This window comes from Diadema antillarum, unplaced genomic scaffold (genome assembly GCF_040938485.1).
Source record: "Diadema antillarum isolate AM-2024a unplaced genomic scaffold, OU_Dant_1.0 seq00002196_RagTag, whole genome shotgun sequence".
Lineage (NCBI taxonomy): Eukaryota > Metazoa > Echinodermata > Echinoidea > Diadematoida > Diadematidae > Diadema > Diadema antillarum.
This window is the reverse complement of record NW_027272832.1, coordinates 19,241-35,498: the sequence shown is the minus strand read 5'-3', so window position 1 is coordinate 35,498 and position 16,258 is coordinate 19,241. Positions and strand designations below refer to the sequence as shown.

The 16,258-nt window shown below is 39.1% G+C and overlaps 1 protein-coding gene across 2 annotated transcripts in view; it reads right to left on the bottom strand.

The window, feature by feature from the left end:
- Positions 1–16,258, bottom strand: part of LOC139714223 (mitogen-activated protein kinase 3-like) — a 52,228-nt gene that overhangs the window by 16,736 nt on the left and 19,234 nt on the right. For both annotated transcript variants that reach the window (XM_071625939.1, XM_071625936.1), the window contains exons 2-4: positions 6,384–6,510; positions 5,743–5,798; positions 2,243–2,432 (exon numbers count right to left, since the gene is read on the bottom strand). In XM_071625939.1, the coding sequence (XP_071482040.1) occupies positions 2,243–2,432; positions 5,743–5,798; positions 6,384–6,510 (373 nt within the window). The remainder of the gene's footprint in view (positions 1–2,242; positions 2,433–5,742; positions 5,799–6,383; positions 6,511–16,258) is intronic.

Below are 16,258 nucleotides of genomic sequence, written 5' to 3'. Positions count from 1 at the left end.
AAACTCTCACTGATGTGTTCTACTAATATTGCTGCATTCACTCAACCCACATGTCTATGAAGGTGAACTTGTCCTTTAAGTACAAACATTACTATAAAACACTGGAACATACCAACTATGCATTTGTTCTACACATGCTAGCAAGAAAGTTTGGCTTAATTTCAATTTCAATTCATCTACAAAACGAAACAGAGCAGATGTGCCCATGGAACAAATTACATTTGTATGTGACCAGTTTCGGTACATGCATGCAATACGCAACTTTCTGTTTGCACTGCAATCAAACACACTGTTTCATAAATCGTAACATACCACTCTACTGCATGAATTGTGAACAATACTGAAAATCTGTCCATCAGCCCACATCATGCACAGATCAACCCATTCAAGGACAGCTGTTTTAAACTTCTATTGTTACAGCACATTAACAGTTTTGCCATCGGTGCGAAAGGTATATAAAATCTTCTTTCTTTTGAGGAAAACTATTTCCACATCCCACCACGCTTCGTGTGACTTTCATGTATTGACAAAAAAGATTAGAGAGACTGGAGACACACTAAACTTGATGTTTCAGAGGTTAGATTTTGCTTCCCTGCCATCTGTAATCCTTGCAACTGAATAATAGAATATTCATGAATCCTAATACTGCGGGGGGCTTAATATTTCAAAACAAAATTCCACAACTTTTTTTTTGTGATCCTTCCCGCATGTTTTGATACCAAATTTTAGTTATTGGGCCTACGGTATACACTGTAGATGTCAGATTACATTAACTGAACACATGTCAGTGAAATTTTGACATTTCTACATGTCAAAAGTCTTTCCTTTGACATGCCGTGGTGGCTTCATTTTTGGAGTAAGACAGTTGGGATTTGGCCAGGATGACACTTAACCCATTATTTGACCATTAATCAAAAAAAGTCATCTTCACCAAAATTTCAGATACAAGGTCTTGTCACCCCAGCGACGATATGACTGTGTATAAACCTATATTGGACAAAATCAACTAGTCCTTTATTATGTAAATTATACTTTCTAGAAGGTAGCATAACTTTGTCAAATAGTGTTTAAATACGAAACACACACACACACACCCTCTTGCACATAGACATATCATACACAGCCCAAAAAAAGTTGAGAAAATCAAAGAAATACATAAGAAAATTGGAAAAAATAAAATATATAAGACATAAAAATCACAACCTATCATTTTCTTTGAGGAATTGATTAGGAAGTTATAAAGGGCATTTGTATCAAAAATTGCAATCCCTACAGCTTTATTCAATGAGAAATATTTAGTATTAAACCGAAGCTATGATTTCTTGCATAAATTAGCATAAATCAATTCATATAAAATAGAGGAAAAGGGCTTTCCTAAATCAAGTCACACAGCTTTGTGGATTACTTCATCCTCTACCCTCATGCAAAATATTGAGGCAATCAGGCGATCCATGGCCGAGATCTTGGGGGGGGGGGAGGGGGTCATAATGCCCCCCCCCCCCACGTCCCGCTTGGTAATAACAAGATTAGAAATAGCCCGGGCGTATTAGGGTTACATCTATGACAAAGACAAAAGAAAAAGAAATATTCTGCTATCAAGAAGCACAGGTTCCTTGATCTTGCTGGCAATAACAACATGTATGAAACAATTACTGTATACGCCATATATTTCGCGAGTCTAAATTTTCGCGAATCGGGATTTCCCGACAATTTCGCGAGTGGTAAAATTCGCAATCGTGGAGTCCTGTACTGAACGGAAAAATGTACACGTGTACGATACATTCATATCAGCATTAGAGTCAATATTTTCGCATGTTTTTAATTTCGCGAATAGCAGCTGACTCGCGAAATTCGCGAAAAATAAAAACCTCGCGAAATATTCGGTGTATACAGTAATCAAGTTTTAAATAGGTGACAATGTGAAACAAATCAGAAGGATCTCCATCACATGGGAGAACCACAAGCCAACCACAAACAGAAAATTGCTTCTTCTTCATTTGCCTCATAGAGCCAAGTGAAAGCCACATGCAGTGTGTCAGTGGAGCCCACACTGACTGAAACACGAACAGGTGTGTGAAACTGACCACATGGAGCAGGGGTCACACACTGGCCGACTGACCAGCCACAGCCACAGCCGCCGCAGCCGCAGCCGCAGCCACAACTCTTGCTTCAAGTAGGCAAGTCATGCCATATTCAGCCCAGATACAGGGAAAAACCGCAAAAACTGAGAGGCGCCACCCACCTTGAGATCACAAGTGGTGTTGAGCAGGAGGTTGCTTGGCTTCAGGTCGCGGTGGAGCACGTTGGCCGAGTGGATGTACTTGAGGCCTCGCAGGATCTGGTACAGGAAGTAGCAGATGTGGTCGTTGCTGAGCTGCTGAGACTTCAGCAGCTTGTACAGGTCTGTCTCCATCAGCGTCTGCACGATGTATCTGGGAGTGGCCGTCGGGGAGGTGGAAAGTGGGCGCTAGTCAAGGAACACGAGTTCAATAACCCTCTGGGAAAATACTGCCAAAGAGATTGTGTATCAGATTATATGAAGAGTTTGGTCGCAAAAGGGGTTAAGCATCATTTTTAAAAAATTTTTTAAAAGTAAGTCCATCATCAGGGAGAGAAAAATACTGTAGAACGAGGAATGTTTGCGTGCATTTTGATTTCAAGAATTTCACGACAGCCAGGATTCCCCAAATTAAAATGCATGCGAAAGTTCTTGTTTACACTATATGCACTGAATGTTATAGGCAACTCGCAAAAAATTTCATGCTGCAAAAAAGGCCATTGGCTCCAATTCGCAAAAATTTCATGCCGCGAAAATATTGTGTTTTACAGTAAAACCTTCCCAAAGTCCCTCACTTGTCATATAACAAGAATATTCTTGAAATTAAGATTAAGAACATAATATGTTTTCTTTTCCTTTGTTTTTAGCAGCTTTAATCGCAAGTATCTCAAATTAACAAGCATGGAGTTAATTCCTTTTGCAATCAGTCTTCATATGCGAAGTCGTGGTTTACACATGTTTTATAGTTACATGTAGTACAGAAAGAAATCTCACAGTTCCTGCTTTGCCCCCTAACAGAGCATTTCTGAGAATTTGATTCTTGTGAATGAGCCTTCTAGCTTAAAGGACAAGTTCACCTTCATAAACATAAGGATTGAGAGAATGCAACAATGTTAGTAGAACACATCAGTGAAAGTTTGAGGAAAATTGGACAATCGATGCAAAAGTTATGAATTTTTAAAATTTTTGTGTTGGAACCGCTGGATGAGGAGACTACTACAGCTTGTGAGTCATATGCGTACAACAGTATAAAGAAAATATAAAGAAAATTCAACATATTTTCACTTTTTTCACATAATAAAAGAGCACTTGACTTGGCTCTTTCTAGAGGCAGGGGGAATAATATTACCCATAACATTTGTCGGTAACGAGTCGGGGGAATGTGAACTTTTTTCATAAGATGAAATTTTGTGAAATTCTCTTTATATTTTCCTTATATTGTTGTACGCATCTGACATCTAAGTTATTCACACACTGCAGTAGTCTTCTCATCCAGCGGTTACTGCACAAAAACTTCAAAAATTCATAACTTTTGAACGGATTGTCCGATTTTCCTCAAACTTTCAATGATGTGTTCTACTAATATTGCTACATTTTCTCAATCCTTATGTTTATGAAGGTGAACTTGTCCTTTAAGGTTTCAATATTTCTCTTCATAATTATCAAATCAGCCAGGCAAACTGACACCCTGACCAAATGCAGATGGTGCTGGTTGGAAAATTACTTTCGCACCTCCACACAACATAATGACCTCCATGTCCATGCTTTGATTGAAAACTAGAGAGATATAAAGAATGCTATAAAAGCATAACAGTTCTCATTAACATTTCTAAAAATGAACCTTTTTAAGAATTTGTTGTTGTTGTGTGTTTTTTTTTTAAACAAAACAAATCTAACCCCTGAGCATCATAGGGCAACATCACATAGACAAATCAAGATTATTTTGTGTACTTTAACCTGGAGTGGGGGTGGGGGTCGGTCGGTATGAGGTGAGGATGGCATTTGAAGATTTTTGCTCACGAAAACAAAAACAAAAAAAAATAGCCCGCAGCTCCCTTGTGGCAGGCAATCAGTAACCAGCGACACAAAGTGACTAGAAATCTCACAGACGAATAGGGCAAAGTTGGCAGCAGATTAACATGATGTATGGCCACAAAGAATGGAATTGGATCACAGCTTCAAGAATAATGGTTTAGACCCAAAAACAGAAGGGGAAAAAAAAATCAGGCAATGTTTACAGTATGTTGAAACTGAAAGCACAGGAAAGGGGGTAAGGGAATATATTGGTCCTCGTAATGGAGTTTGATTGAGGCGGGATATAAATCTGGATGGGGAAAGAAGAGATAGCGAGTAACACACTAGCCATGTCTACACCTATCCCAAAACTTCAAGTTATACTAACTACGATCGTAAAAATTCCATCCCTTAAACCACGGCAAAACTTCGATGCCGTTCACACCTACATGCAGTCAGCAAAACTTCAAGTTAACGCTAACTACGATAGGGTACCGGAAGTTCCACCCGTAAAAGGTCACTAAAAACTACAAGAGCATCGTGGTTAACAAAACTCCGTTCGCATTTGTCGTAGTTTTAGCGCTCTGTGAGGGGCATTCCAAAACCACGACGAAACTACGACAAAACCCTAAGAAATCTTATGGTGTTCTCGTGGTGTCTTCGCCTTAAGGTTTTGTCGTAGTTTTCAAAAACTATGTGCGTCTACATCTGCACTAACTTGTAGTTTAGTTCCCTAGGTGACTAACGTAGTTTACAAAACTTCAAGTTTTGAAAACCTAAAGGTAAAGGGATCTAGATGTGAACTCAACTACTGTCATGTGAGAGCAAATGCTTGAACCAACTGTTACATAGAGTTAGGCAATTCTCCATTACCTAACTATGTAATATAGTTTCCATTCGTGCTTTAGTCCTTTCCCTTATAGTTCAATAACCCCTTGCTATAGCACAGTAACCCCAACACCTGTCCATCACCCCTCATGTCAATAGGAGTCTCTATGTCAGACCAACAAGGTTAGTTTCCTCCTAACAACCCCACATCAAAGTATCCACTCCCATTGTGGTCAGAAAGTTATTACCCCTTGTCCAGTTCCCTTCCTGCCACAAAGCCATCTCCCATTACCCTCAACACTGTTCCTTTGTTTCAAGCCCCAAAATGAGTAAGACCACACCCTACGTTTCCATGCCTACAATGAATTGACCAATCATATTGTGTATGGACCATGTGCTTTTCAGGATGAGAATTTCCCCCAAGTTTTAGAGATAGTTTCTGAAAGAAGAATCAACCGACTTGTACTCCAGGCTTCAGCCAGATGAGTTAGCATTTCATCTGCTCTTTAAACATGTTGTGATTTATCTGTGTTCATTGGAGATACTTGTAACTCTTGCAACTCCTATGTTACACTTTGGCTATTTTGCTGTCTGAGTTTCGGGACTCAGAAATAAACACTTCAACTGCATATTATTGGACTCCACATCTCCTTTATTTCGTCGATGACTTTATCAGCGTAATTGCATGTTTGAATCTGTACCTCTCCACAATATCATAACACTCAACAACTTCGATCCCAAATGGCGCCTAGCGCGCCAATACACAACACAACAACAATTGTTCAGGGCCACCCCGAGGGATGTATGATACAACTTGTATGCAAACCAGACTGAAAGGATACACATCTTTCATGCTCTCCATTTCCTCAGCTTTAATGATGTCTTGGATGTTGATAATCTGTAGAATAACAAATAAAACACACATAAACACCCACACACTTGATATACATCATTCCACAGTTATGCCTAATATCACAGCAAGAAAAGCTTAATAATACAATTTTTTCATAATGCATTCATATATCACATTGTAGTCTTATAAGATACAACTGTATCACAGCTATAATCACATTGTAGACACTATATACAGAGCTCTGTAAATTATCATACATTGTAATCACACAAATATACACAGACACATTAAAAATGAAAAGATAGATATGGTGCATTGAAAACCTTGTTACACTGCTTGCTCTTGCTAACTTCCTTAGTGCTTTCCCTTAATACCTGAAAGTCATGCAATTTTTTTTTTTTAATGTAGTAGTATAGATTTCTACACAATGGAAAATATTTCTACACAAACGAAAAATGGAAATATAGGTATGGTGCATTGAATACCTTGTTACACTGCTTGCTTTGCCAAATTCCTTCGTGCTTTCCATTAATACCTGAAAGTCATGCAATTTTTTTTTTTTTTAATGTAATAGTATATATAGATTTCTACACAAATGCATACACACACATATGATTTGTTTACGCTCACATTTTCGTGTCTGAAGCGCGTCAGGATCTTGATCTCTCGCAGGGTCCTCTGACAGTAAGTTTGGTGCTCAAAGGGGCTGATCTTCTTGATCGCTACCTTGGTTCCCGTCGCATTGTCCAGTGCACTACTGCAGGGCCCAAGAGTAGGGGCAGCAACAAGCAGCAGCAGGGAAAGAAAGTGGGCAAGAAGCATTATGATTAATTGATACTGAAGTGCAAAATGCTAGCAATGAGACCTATCTGGAAATAATATTCTTCCAAAAATGCATACATGTACCTGTACCATACCCACATGTATAATGAATTAGTGATTTACTGTCTTTGAGTCAATCAAAGAGAAAAAAGTTTCTTTGGTGTAACCTTTCTTTCTGAGAAAACACTGACTGTGTACAGTATGACCCTTGATCCATCTCACAATGCCATTGACATTGATATTGACAGTGTTAATGAAGAATGGTTTATCTGGTATTACCGTCCTACAGACCACAATGACCTGTATGATTTCTTTTGGGTATTTTATTGTGTCAGTCATCAGCTTTCTGATATCTTTCAATGGTTGCTGAATGATTTTACAGTCACTAAACAATCCCATGTAGCATTTCTTTGCGGTCTTATCTTTACACTTAGTGCCGCAGATTATGTATGTGCATTCACTGTGGCATGCATCAGGGCATTCCCTCCTCCGACTGACTACATGTACATTGTAACAGACTGTACTGCATGTGGCAGTTGTTTGGATTTGTTTCTAGCCATCTTGTCTAATGTCCCGAACTGCACTTCAAAGAATCCAGCTTACATGGTGTGGTTTGTGACACTTTATACTGTAAGATCATGGACAGATGCAAATGTAACCTTATCCATGCGTGACTTCGCAAATCACAGGAGTGATTTATGCAACAAATGTCAATCCTGTGCGCAAGTGCCAGAGCGGCATATGCTGAGATCTCAGTCACACAGCACGGCGCAAGAATACTGATGTGGACTATTTCAAGGCGCATGCTATACTCAGGCAGGCCAATTCACAGAACACATCAGAATGGTAATCACCATCTCTTTTTACAATCAATCAAGACTTGCTCTCTCACTCCCCTTCTTGCTCTTTCCTCTCTCATCTCTCGCTCTATCTGTCTGTCTGTCTGTCTGTCTGTCTGTCTGTCTGTCTGTCTGTCTGTCTGTCCGTCCGTCCGTCCGTCCGTCCGTCCGTCCGTCCGTCCGTCCGTCCGTCCGTCCATCCATCCATCCATCCATCCATCCATCCATCCATCCATCCATCTATCTATCTGTCTGTCTGTCTATTTAGACAGTCACAGTGTCACACTCAAATTGCTTACAAAAGACTTGTGCAGGCTGCCAAGGATAGAGGGGAGACAATACACCCATTTTCCCTGACCAATGAAGACAAGAAGACTTCCATTTCTATCCCCTCTAATGAGACAGGATGCAGCCAGGCTTTCGAGCTTCTCTCTGCGCAATCTCAGTCTTCAGTCTGCTTCATTTTAGAGAATGTTTCATCATGACAACTCTTTCTGCTTTTTGCATTTAAAAAAAAAAAAAAGTCCTCTAGTTTGTCTGGGTATTTTTTTCATATATCAATTCATCCATAGTCACCATCAGTTTAGTCTCATGTGACTCATGTAGCATAGTTGGGTTTAAAGGTTAGTCATAAACCTTCAATTATCTTGGAGCCTAGTCAATTTACATAATTGCAATTTGTACCTTCACAATGGGTTTAGTGATTACACAAAATCATTTGGCATTAATCTATAATTATGAAATAGCATTCATGTTTAATAATCAGGCAGAAAATCAATTTTTTGACAGATTATGAACATCAAATCAATGGCTTACACAGAATTGGACTACAAGTAGTTTTGAAATAGGCAGGAACACCCTCTCACTTAAAGGCATTATTTACCATTTGCAGATAAAATAAAAACCCTGCTTTAGTGCTTCAAAATAGTTCTAAAATGTGAGTTGGGGATAGAAACAACCAATGTTGAAATGTTAATCAGTATATGAATGTTAAGTATTGTTAAATATACAAACTGTGAACAATAACTCTAATAAAATTGTTTCTTAAATAGTCTACAGTTATGGTTTATTGAGAAATATAGTGATATCTCCTTATCCTTCAGGCTTTATTGCAAAATAGTAGGATGTTTTGTGATACAACTGACCTACACTTGTGCATTAAATGTGATAACTTGAACAGTTTTTCAATCACTGTTCCCAATGGTAAACAGTTACCTTTTTAAAAATTGAATCCATTCCACATGACCACTCATACAGAGTCTGATAGAGGTCAAAGATCAAATTAGTCTTCCTCCATTCACGGGTCCTATACAAATTGTCTTTCATGCATTATTATCCCGATTGTCTCCACCACACCATCACAAAATGCTGTGGGATATTATTCATATACAAAGAAGTCATAAGTGAAAAAATGATACTTTTCTGAATGTCACCTTGTACCATGATTAGCACATCTAATGACATTACATTTCCTGAAATGCTTCTCTGTTGCATTTGCATATAAATACTGAAGTTTGTGGTAGGCCTACTGTCTAATTAAAAGAATGTCACCTTGTCACATTCATCTTCTATGTTTGTTTGTTTTTTGCATTTTTTTTTTCTTACTGCTTTACCTCATTCAATTTCAAGTCAAAGCAATACTGTGAGGCAGAGCACAGAAAAGATAAAGAAGAAATTGCTTTTACCGAGGTCAGAACACATGGCACTGGATTTTGATCACAGACCCTCAAAACACTGATTTCCACAGCATTCCCCACACATCGTGTTTGTGTGCCAGGGCACACATTGCTTCTTTAACCTTTTCACTCTATGATCTCAGAAATGGCAGTGCTTCAGTACATGGGGCTCTCATCTTCAGTAATGACTGGGTTAAGCTTGCTGTGATGCCCTCAACAGCAATCCAAAGACAAAAAACCGCCTTCCCCATCACCATTTTTCATTGAATTTTAGAATCAAGCCTTCTATACCAAGAAGCCAGCCTAGTGCTTGCTTTATTTGGCTGACTGGAAGCCACTTCACCAGGCAGTCCATGACAAAACAAAGGTGACCTCATGCCTGCACTACATGTACAATACAGGGCTCACACCCATAAATATTTCCCCATAGGGATGTGTATTAAAAATCAAATTTCAAAAAATTCTGTAAAACAGCTGGGAGAAATGAGGTGTTTCAGCTTCACTAACCTGGATAAGTTAGATATACCCTTTCATCCATCAAATTCTCAGGGTGGATGGATTCAGTTCAAATTCTGTTCAGGGGTCCGCAAAGCCAGACTACGAGTTCTTGTCACTCAAAAAATCACCCATTTTCCCAACACGTACCCGATGAAATATAGTCCCCTCAAATTCCACCAGAAAAGCTTTCATCTTCCAACCAAAATGCATTTTGTAGAGGAATTCATACTAAATATCTACAGCTATTCAGTTTTTTGCCAAACTACATCATTGATTTTTAATTAATTTTTTTCTTCATTTATTTTGGTATCTTTGATACGAATTTGTGAAGGGGCCTGGGACATTCCATTGTATTTACGGGTGTGAGCCCTACACCTTGTTCAGAACATCACACAGTCAGCCTCAGGTGGACATTCCACAACCTGATGATAGAGGGCACCATACAGAGTAAACCTGCTTGCAAATACATTTTGTATTTGTTTATAAAGATTTTATCTAAAACAAATACAAAATGTATTTGCTTTTAGATAAAATCTTTATTCAGACTGGTGACTCCTTTCCTCGAGCAGGAAGGCTGAGTGTCTTAGAATTATGTATATTCCATTTCTGTATGAGGTGTTTATTGTACATTCATGAATCATGTCAAATGTGCACAATTTATGTATAAACCCTTTGTTTTCCGTTAAACATTGCATTATAGTTATATTTTGTGTCATTACAATGTAACAATTTCATTTGATTTGTCTGAATAAAGGCTATAAAAAGCGTCAAATGAAAAAAAAAAAATACATGGAAACCTCCAGGGCGGGGAAAGAGGTGGAATATTTGATTGTGCCCATGCAGTCACTGCAGTCATATTTTTCACCTGCTATGGATGACTGATAACCATTGATACACAGAAAGAAACAGAAACAAAATTCCATGATTTGCAGACAAAGGTGCAATAACTGTGTCTAACCAAAAAAAAAAGATTCCATACTACATGTATGTCATAAAGGTCAAGCTTGAACCATGGACCTACAGCTTGTATAGTAGGTCCATGCTTGAACTAGAGGCTACAAGGGTATGGCTGGACGGCAATATTTAACCAAACTATGAAGTTTGCTGCCCTGCACAGTCACAGGTGAGACATGCCTTGCGGGTGGATCTTTTTGATGTACACCTGTAGCACACGATACTGGTCTACTGGTTCTTTACAGATAATTCTGATCATCATCGTCCACTGGCAGTATACACTCCCTTTCTACCATATGCCATGAGTCTGGCCATGTTGTCTTTGTAAATCGCTTACTATGCAGTTACTGTACACGAAACAGTTATTCTGCTCATTTACAGATTATATGATAACGAAGTATGATTAAATGAAAAAGTAGAATAAAACATGTGTATAGAACAATTTTTCCTGTCCTTTCTCAGAAATGGCAAACAAATGTTTTGGTAACATAATTTCTTTTTGACACCAAGATTATGTGACAACACTGCAGAATTCCATGTTACAGTACTCTCCACGTAATCGGGTATCGCTTAAATGGGTACTCCGTTTAATTGGGTAGTAATGTCAAAATCACTTCCAATGCACATTATAATTACCTGATAATTGGGTTGCCTCTCCGCATAAATGGGTAAATAATTTTCTTCTGATCTAATTTTACCCACATTTTATCGCAGATATATCACTTTAAAGCCACCCGATTATGCGGAGAGTACTGTACTAACAGGATCTTAGCCTAACTGTGAAAGTATTCAAGGTAGAAGTAGAATAGAAGCAAATTCCTTTCTGCAAAGGAACTGTAAAGTCAGAAATTTCCACTTTACGCATGAAACTTTCATAAATATCACGAGGAGCCACAATTCACAAAAGTAAAATGTATGCAAAAATTTTTGGTCTATTGTGCACCATCCTGTAAATGTAATGTACTTGTTTGTTTAGTTTGGTTTTTTTTTTTTTTTTGGGGGGGGGGAAAGTGGTAATTTATGAAAGTTTCATGCTGTGCAAAAAAGCTGTCGGCACCAATTCTCAATAGCTTCATGCCGTGAATGTTTCTGGTTTTACTGTAAGATAGTAAAAGTGACAGACTGTATGTATGAGACAATCTCTCAGACCATCCTTGTTGATAAGGGACGTGATGGTAAAATTCCTCCCTTTCCATTTTGCTTCAAAGTTAAATGAGCAATTAGGAACCAGGCTGTACATAAGATGCACACTCTGTGAAATATATGGGCCATACATAATGCATGCATCGGATGGCCGGCAGATTTCTTCAGGATAATTTTGGAGGGGGGAGGGGGGGGGGGGGGGGGGGGGTAACCCCGCACGGCTCACCGCCACCTTGGGACTTGATGAGGCAGAGTGGATTAGTCAACTCTTGATGAGAGAAGCGTCCCTCCGGGCGAGCGCTTTGACATTTTAGCACCATTTCATCCATGCTCCCAAACTCCTGGCAAGATGAATAGGAGAGTCTGATCTCATACTGCTCTTTACTGGCGCAGGCAGTAAATGCATGCAGTGTGCCGCATGAAGGTAAAATGCAATCTCGGGCAAGACATTCAAACATGGTTACCGCATTCTCGCCGACAGTTATCTTAGCAAACCTCCATCTGAACCCGTGCACACAAAAGACACACATGGACTCATCTACAAGAACTCCCACACTAAAATCCCAGGAAATCCTCATCATAAGCACAAGAAGTCATTCCAAAATAAGGCTTTTTGGTGACCATCAATTTAATATTAATGGAACACCAGTATTTGATGAAAGGGGAGATGCCTCCACAGGCCTAATCAGCTTTACACTGTATGCCGGCAAAAAGATCCCTCCAAAGGCTTTCATTTCAGTGAACCCCTCTTGGGGTTGACGTCTCAAAATTTTCAGGGCGCAATGAAAATGAGATGAAAGCCGATCTCTATTTACCACAATGCACGAAAACTTGACATCAGTCCTCATACAAATTGAGATATTCTACTCATGAAACACAAAAACAAACAGAAGTCATGCCTCTATCACGTTTTCATACTAATCTTTCAGACTTCATGCTTTGACTTGTCATGTACAGCTGCATTTTGGGATCTGGGTCAAAACGTCATAAGTATGAGGATTTTCTGTATGACATCAACATCTTCAGAATTCTGTCTGAAGAAACATGGTTTTGGAAAGAAAAAAAAAAATTGTCACTTCAATTCAGGCCATTCAATTATGGCAGACATATTACACTGTAGATGAAGTACTAAAATTACCATCGCTCAATCAAACCACAGAAATCCTTATCAAGTTCTGACTTCCTTTTACTTACAACGATGCATCTGGGCTTTACAGTCATGAATGGGCTGTGCATCCCATGACTGCATTTCTGCACACAAAAGATGTTCACAAACACACAATAATAACGAAAAGAGAACTGAGTACAGATTCAATATTACCCACAAACCTTCCCTGTTTAAACGAGACCCAAACTTTATACCAAAGCTGCACTTTCGCTTCTACCCAATTAACAAACTCAGTGATGTCAAATCAAAACAAAAAAAGTGTCGACCCTTGCCCGATATTTAATCTTCGACAATAAATTTTCCTGGAAGATGAAACTCATAGCAGCCAATGTGACCACATAATGTTTGGTACGATTAGTCTCTTCCCCAGCCAATTTGTCTTTTCAATCAACTGAACTTGAACCATCACTTTTTTCTCTTCCATGTGACTCTTGTCACTGTTTATAAGTCTTTCTCACATTTTGTTTTGTATAACATAATGGTCCCCCCCCCCTTCCCCTGTTACTTTAATACAAGGTTGCAGTCATAGAGGGTAATGAACCCAACATACATCACTGTGGATTGGGATGGCATTGCAAGGGGAAACTACACTGGCTGTTTCAAGAACTGTTGAGCCCTAAAACCACAGGAGATATGGCAGCCTCATCAGTAATCGCTGTACCCTAAGAAGAAGAAAAAAAAAAATCTGCATATGAATGCAGCTCAAACACTTTCCAGCAAAATCTCACAACACAGGCAGAAGATTGTGGCTTGATTATGCATGAGAACTAATCAAGGGACATATATTGTAGTAATTTCAAGCTTTGGTGCAAACGACAGCAATGCAGCCCAACTATTTATATCCTGTATGTGTACACTGTAGTGTACCGCTGTTCATCCTGAACGGAATTGCTGAAAATTGGCACGACTTGAAACTGGAGCGAAAAAAACCCAGCTGAACTCTAAACTAAAAATGTTCAAAAATCTACCACTCTGCTCCACATCTTACTTTCTTTTACCTAAAGTTCTTTTTTTTTTTTTCTAATCTGCAGGTTGTCCACTAATAAGTGCACCTTATATGCATTGATATTCATACTGTCTAAAAAAATAGTTAAATGCAAATTGTAACTTAAATTAAATGTATTGCATTTTTGCAACTGGAATTTCCAGTTGTCACATAACTGCAACCAACGGGTAATCATAGTTCATTGCAAGATGCAAACATGCATACAGCTGTATCTAAAGATGCAATAGTACTTGACACACACATACACACACACACACACACACACACACACACACACACACACACACACACACACACACACTCACACACACACATACATAATACAATACAGCATCCAATTATGTTTCATGTCTGCAGTGAAATATTGCACACGATTTCAATGAGACAAGGAAGATAGGAGACTGTCCATTGCCAGTCTCCTCTGGGAGTTTATATTACAAACAAATCAGGAAGAGTTACACAAATACTCTCTGGTTTTCAATGGTATCTAAAATGAAATGAGTCACACGGTATTAGAGAATATATCCTTCTGAGCAACCATTATGTCACATCCCTGATTTACCCTTTGCGTGCTTTGAATGCTGATTGGCAGAGAAAGACCATAGCGATATACACACAGTCAACAGTCCCTGGCATAGAAAGAGTTAACGAATTGCTGTGTAAAAAAAAAAAAAAAACAACAAAAAAACAAAAAAACAAAAAAACATTTGCACACGATACTCTGTTGTGTGATTCAGGTACTCTGTATTTAAAGGACGAGTTCACCTTAATATTATGTGTGGATTGAGTGAATGCGGCAACATCAATAGAGCACATCAGTGAACCAGAAGTTTGCGGAAAATCAGACAATCCTTTCAAAAGTTACAAGTTTTAGTGCTGCCATCACTGGATGAGAAGACTACTGCAGTTTGTGACGTCACATGCCTTAAAAAACTAGAAATATCACTGAAGGTGATTAATACCCCCACCCCGTGACGACAGTCTTACCCAAGGAATGATCTTTCCTTGATCTTCTGCCATTTAAATGCCGTTACCATGGCAACGCAGCTTCCGACACGTCCGAAAAATATGTCTTGCACATCTTCCCACCAAGACTATTGTGTGTGCCACATTTCATAAGCTTTTGTCAAAAACTGAGGAAGTAGTTAAATCCACAAGATCTTTCCTTGATCTTCCGCCATTAATATGCCGTTACCATGGCAACGCAGCTTCCGACACGTCCAAAAAATATGTCTTGCACATCTTCCCACCAAGACCAATGTGTGTGCCACATTTCATGAGCTTCAGTCGAATACAGAGGAAGTAGTTCAATCTGCAAGATCTTTCCTTGATCTTCTGCCATTTATATGCCGTTTCCATGGCAACGCAGCTTCCGACACGTCCGAAAAATATGTCTTCCACATCTTCCCACCAAGATCAAGGTGTGTGCCACATTTCATAAGCTTTGGTCAAAAAACTGAGGAAGTAGTTAAATCCGCAAGATCTTTCCTTGATCTTCTGCCATTAATATGCCGTTACCATGGCAACATACTTTCGGGTACTGTCAAAAAATGCGTCTTGCACATCTACAACCAAAGGCACACATCTGTATCAAGTTTCATGGAAATTGGGCAAAAACTGAGGAAGTAGTTTGCAACACAAAATTTTCCATCATTTTGGCTCATAATATGTGAGCTGTTACCATGGCAACATACTTTTTGTCACTGTCAAGAAATGTGTCATGCTGACCTATATCCTAAGACAAACATTCAATATGAATTCCATGAGAATTGGAAGAACACTGATGAAGCAGTTTTGCCATGAAGCATTTTGCCCTATATTTTACCAATAACATGCCGTTACCATGGCAACGCACTTTTTGCCACTGCGGAAATATGTGTCTTGCACATTAACATATTCAGATGAACATCTGTACCTAATTTCATAAAAATTGATCGAAAACTGTGGGAGGAGTTCGCGACGCAAGGTTTGTACCCATTTTTGCCCATAATATGCCGTTACCATGGCAACGTACTTTTGGGTACTGTCAAAAAATACGTCTTGCACATCTACAACCCAAGGCACACATCTGTGCCAAGTTTTATGGGAATCGGTTGAAAACTGAGGAAGTAGTTCGCGACGCAAGATTTGCAACGGACCGACCGCCCGACCGCCCGACCGCCCGACCGTCCGCTGATTCCTATATACCCCCTTCAAACTTCGTTCGGCGGGGGTATAAAAAAAATATGAAGAAAATACCACATTGGTTTTTTGGTACACATTCACTCCACTAGACACTGATGAATGTTTATTAGGGTGTATCCCCCCCTGTCTTCTGAAAGAGGCCAGTCAAGGGCACTTTTATCACGCAAGATATATGAAAATAGGTTTAATGTTCTTTACCTGGTATATTTTCTTTC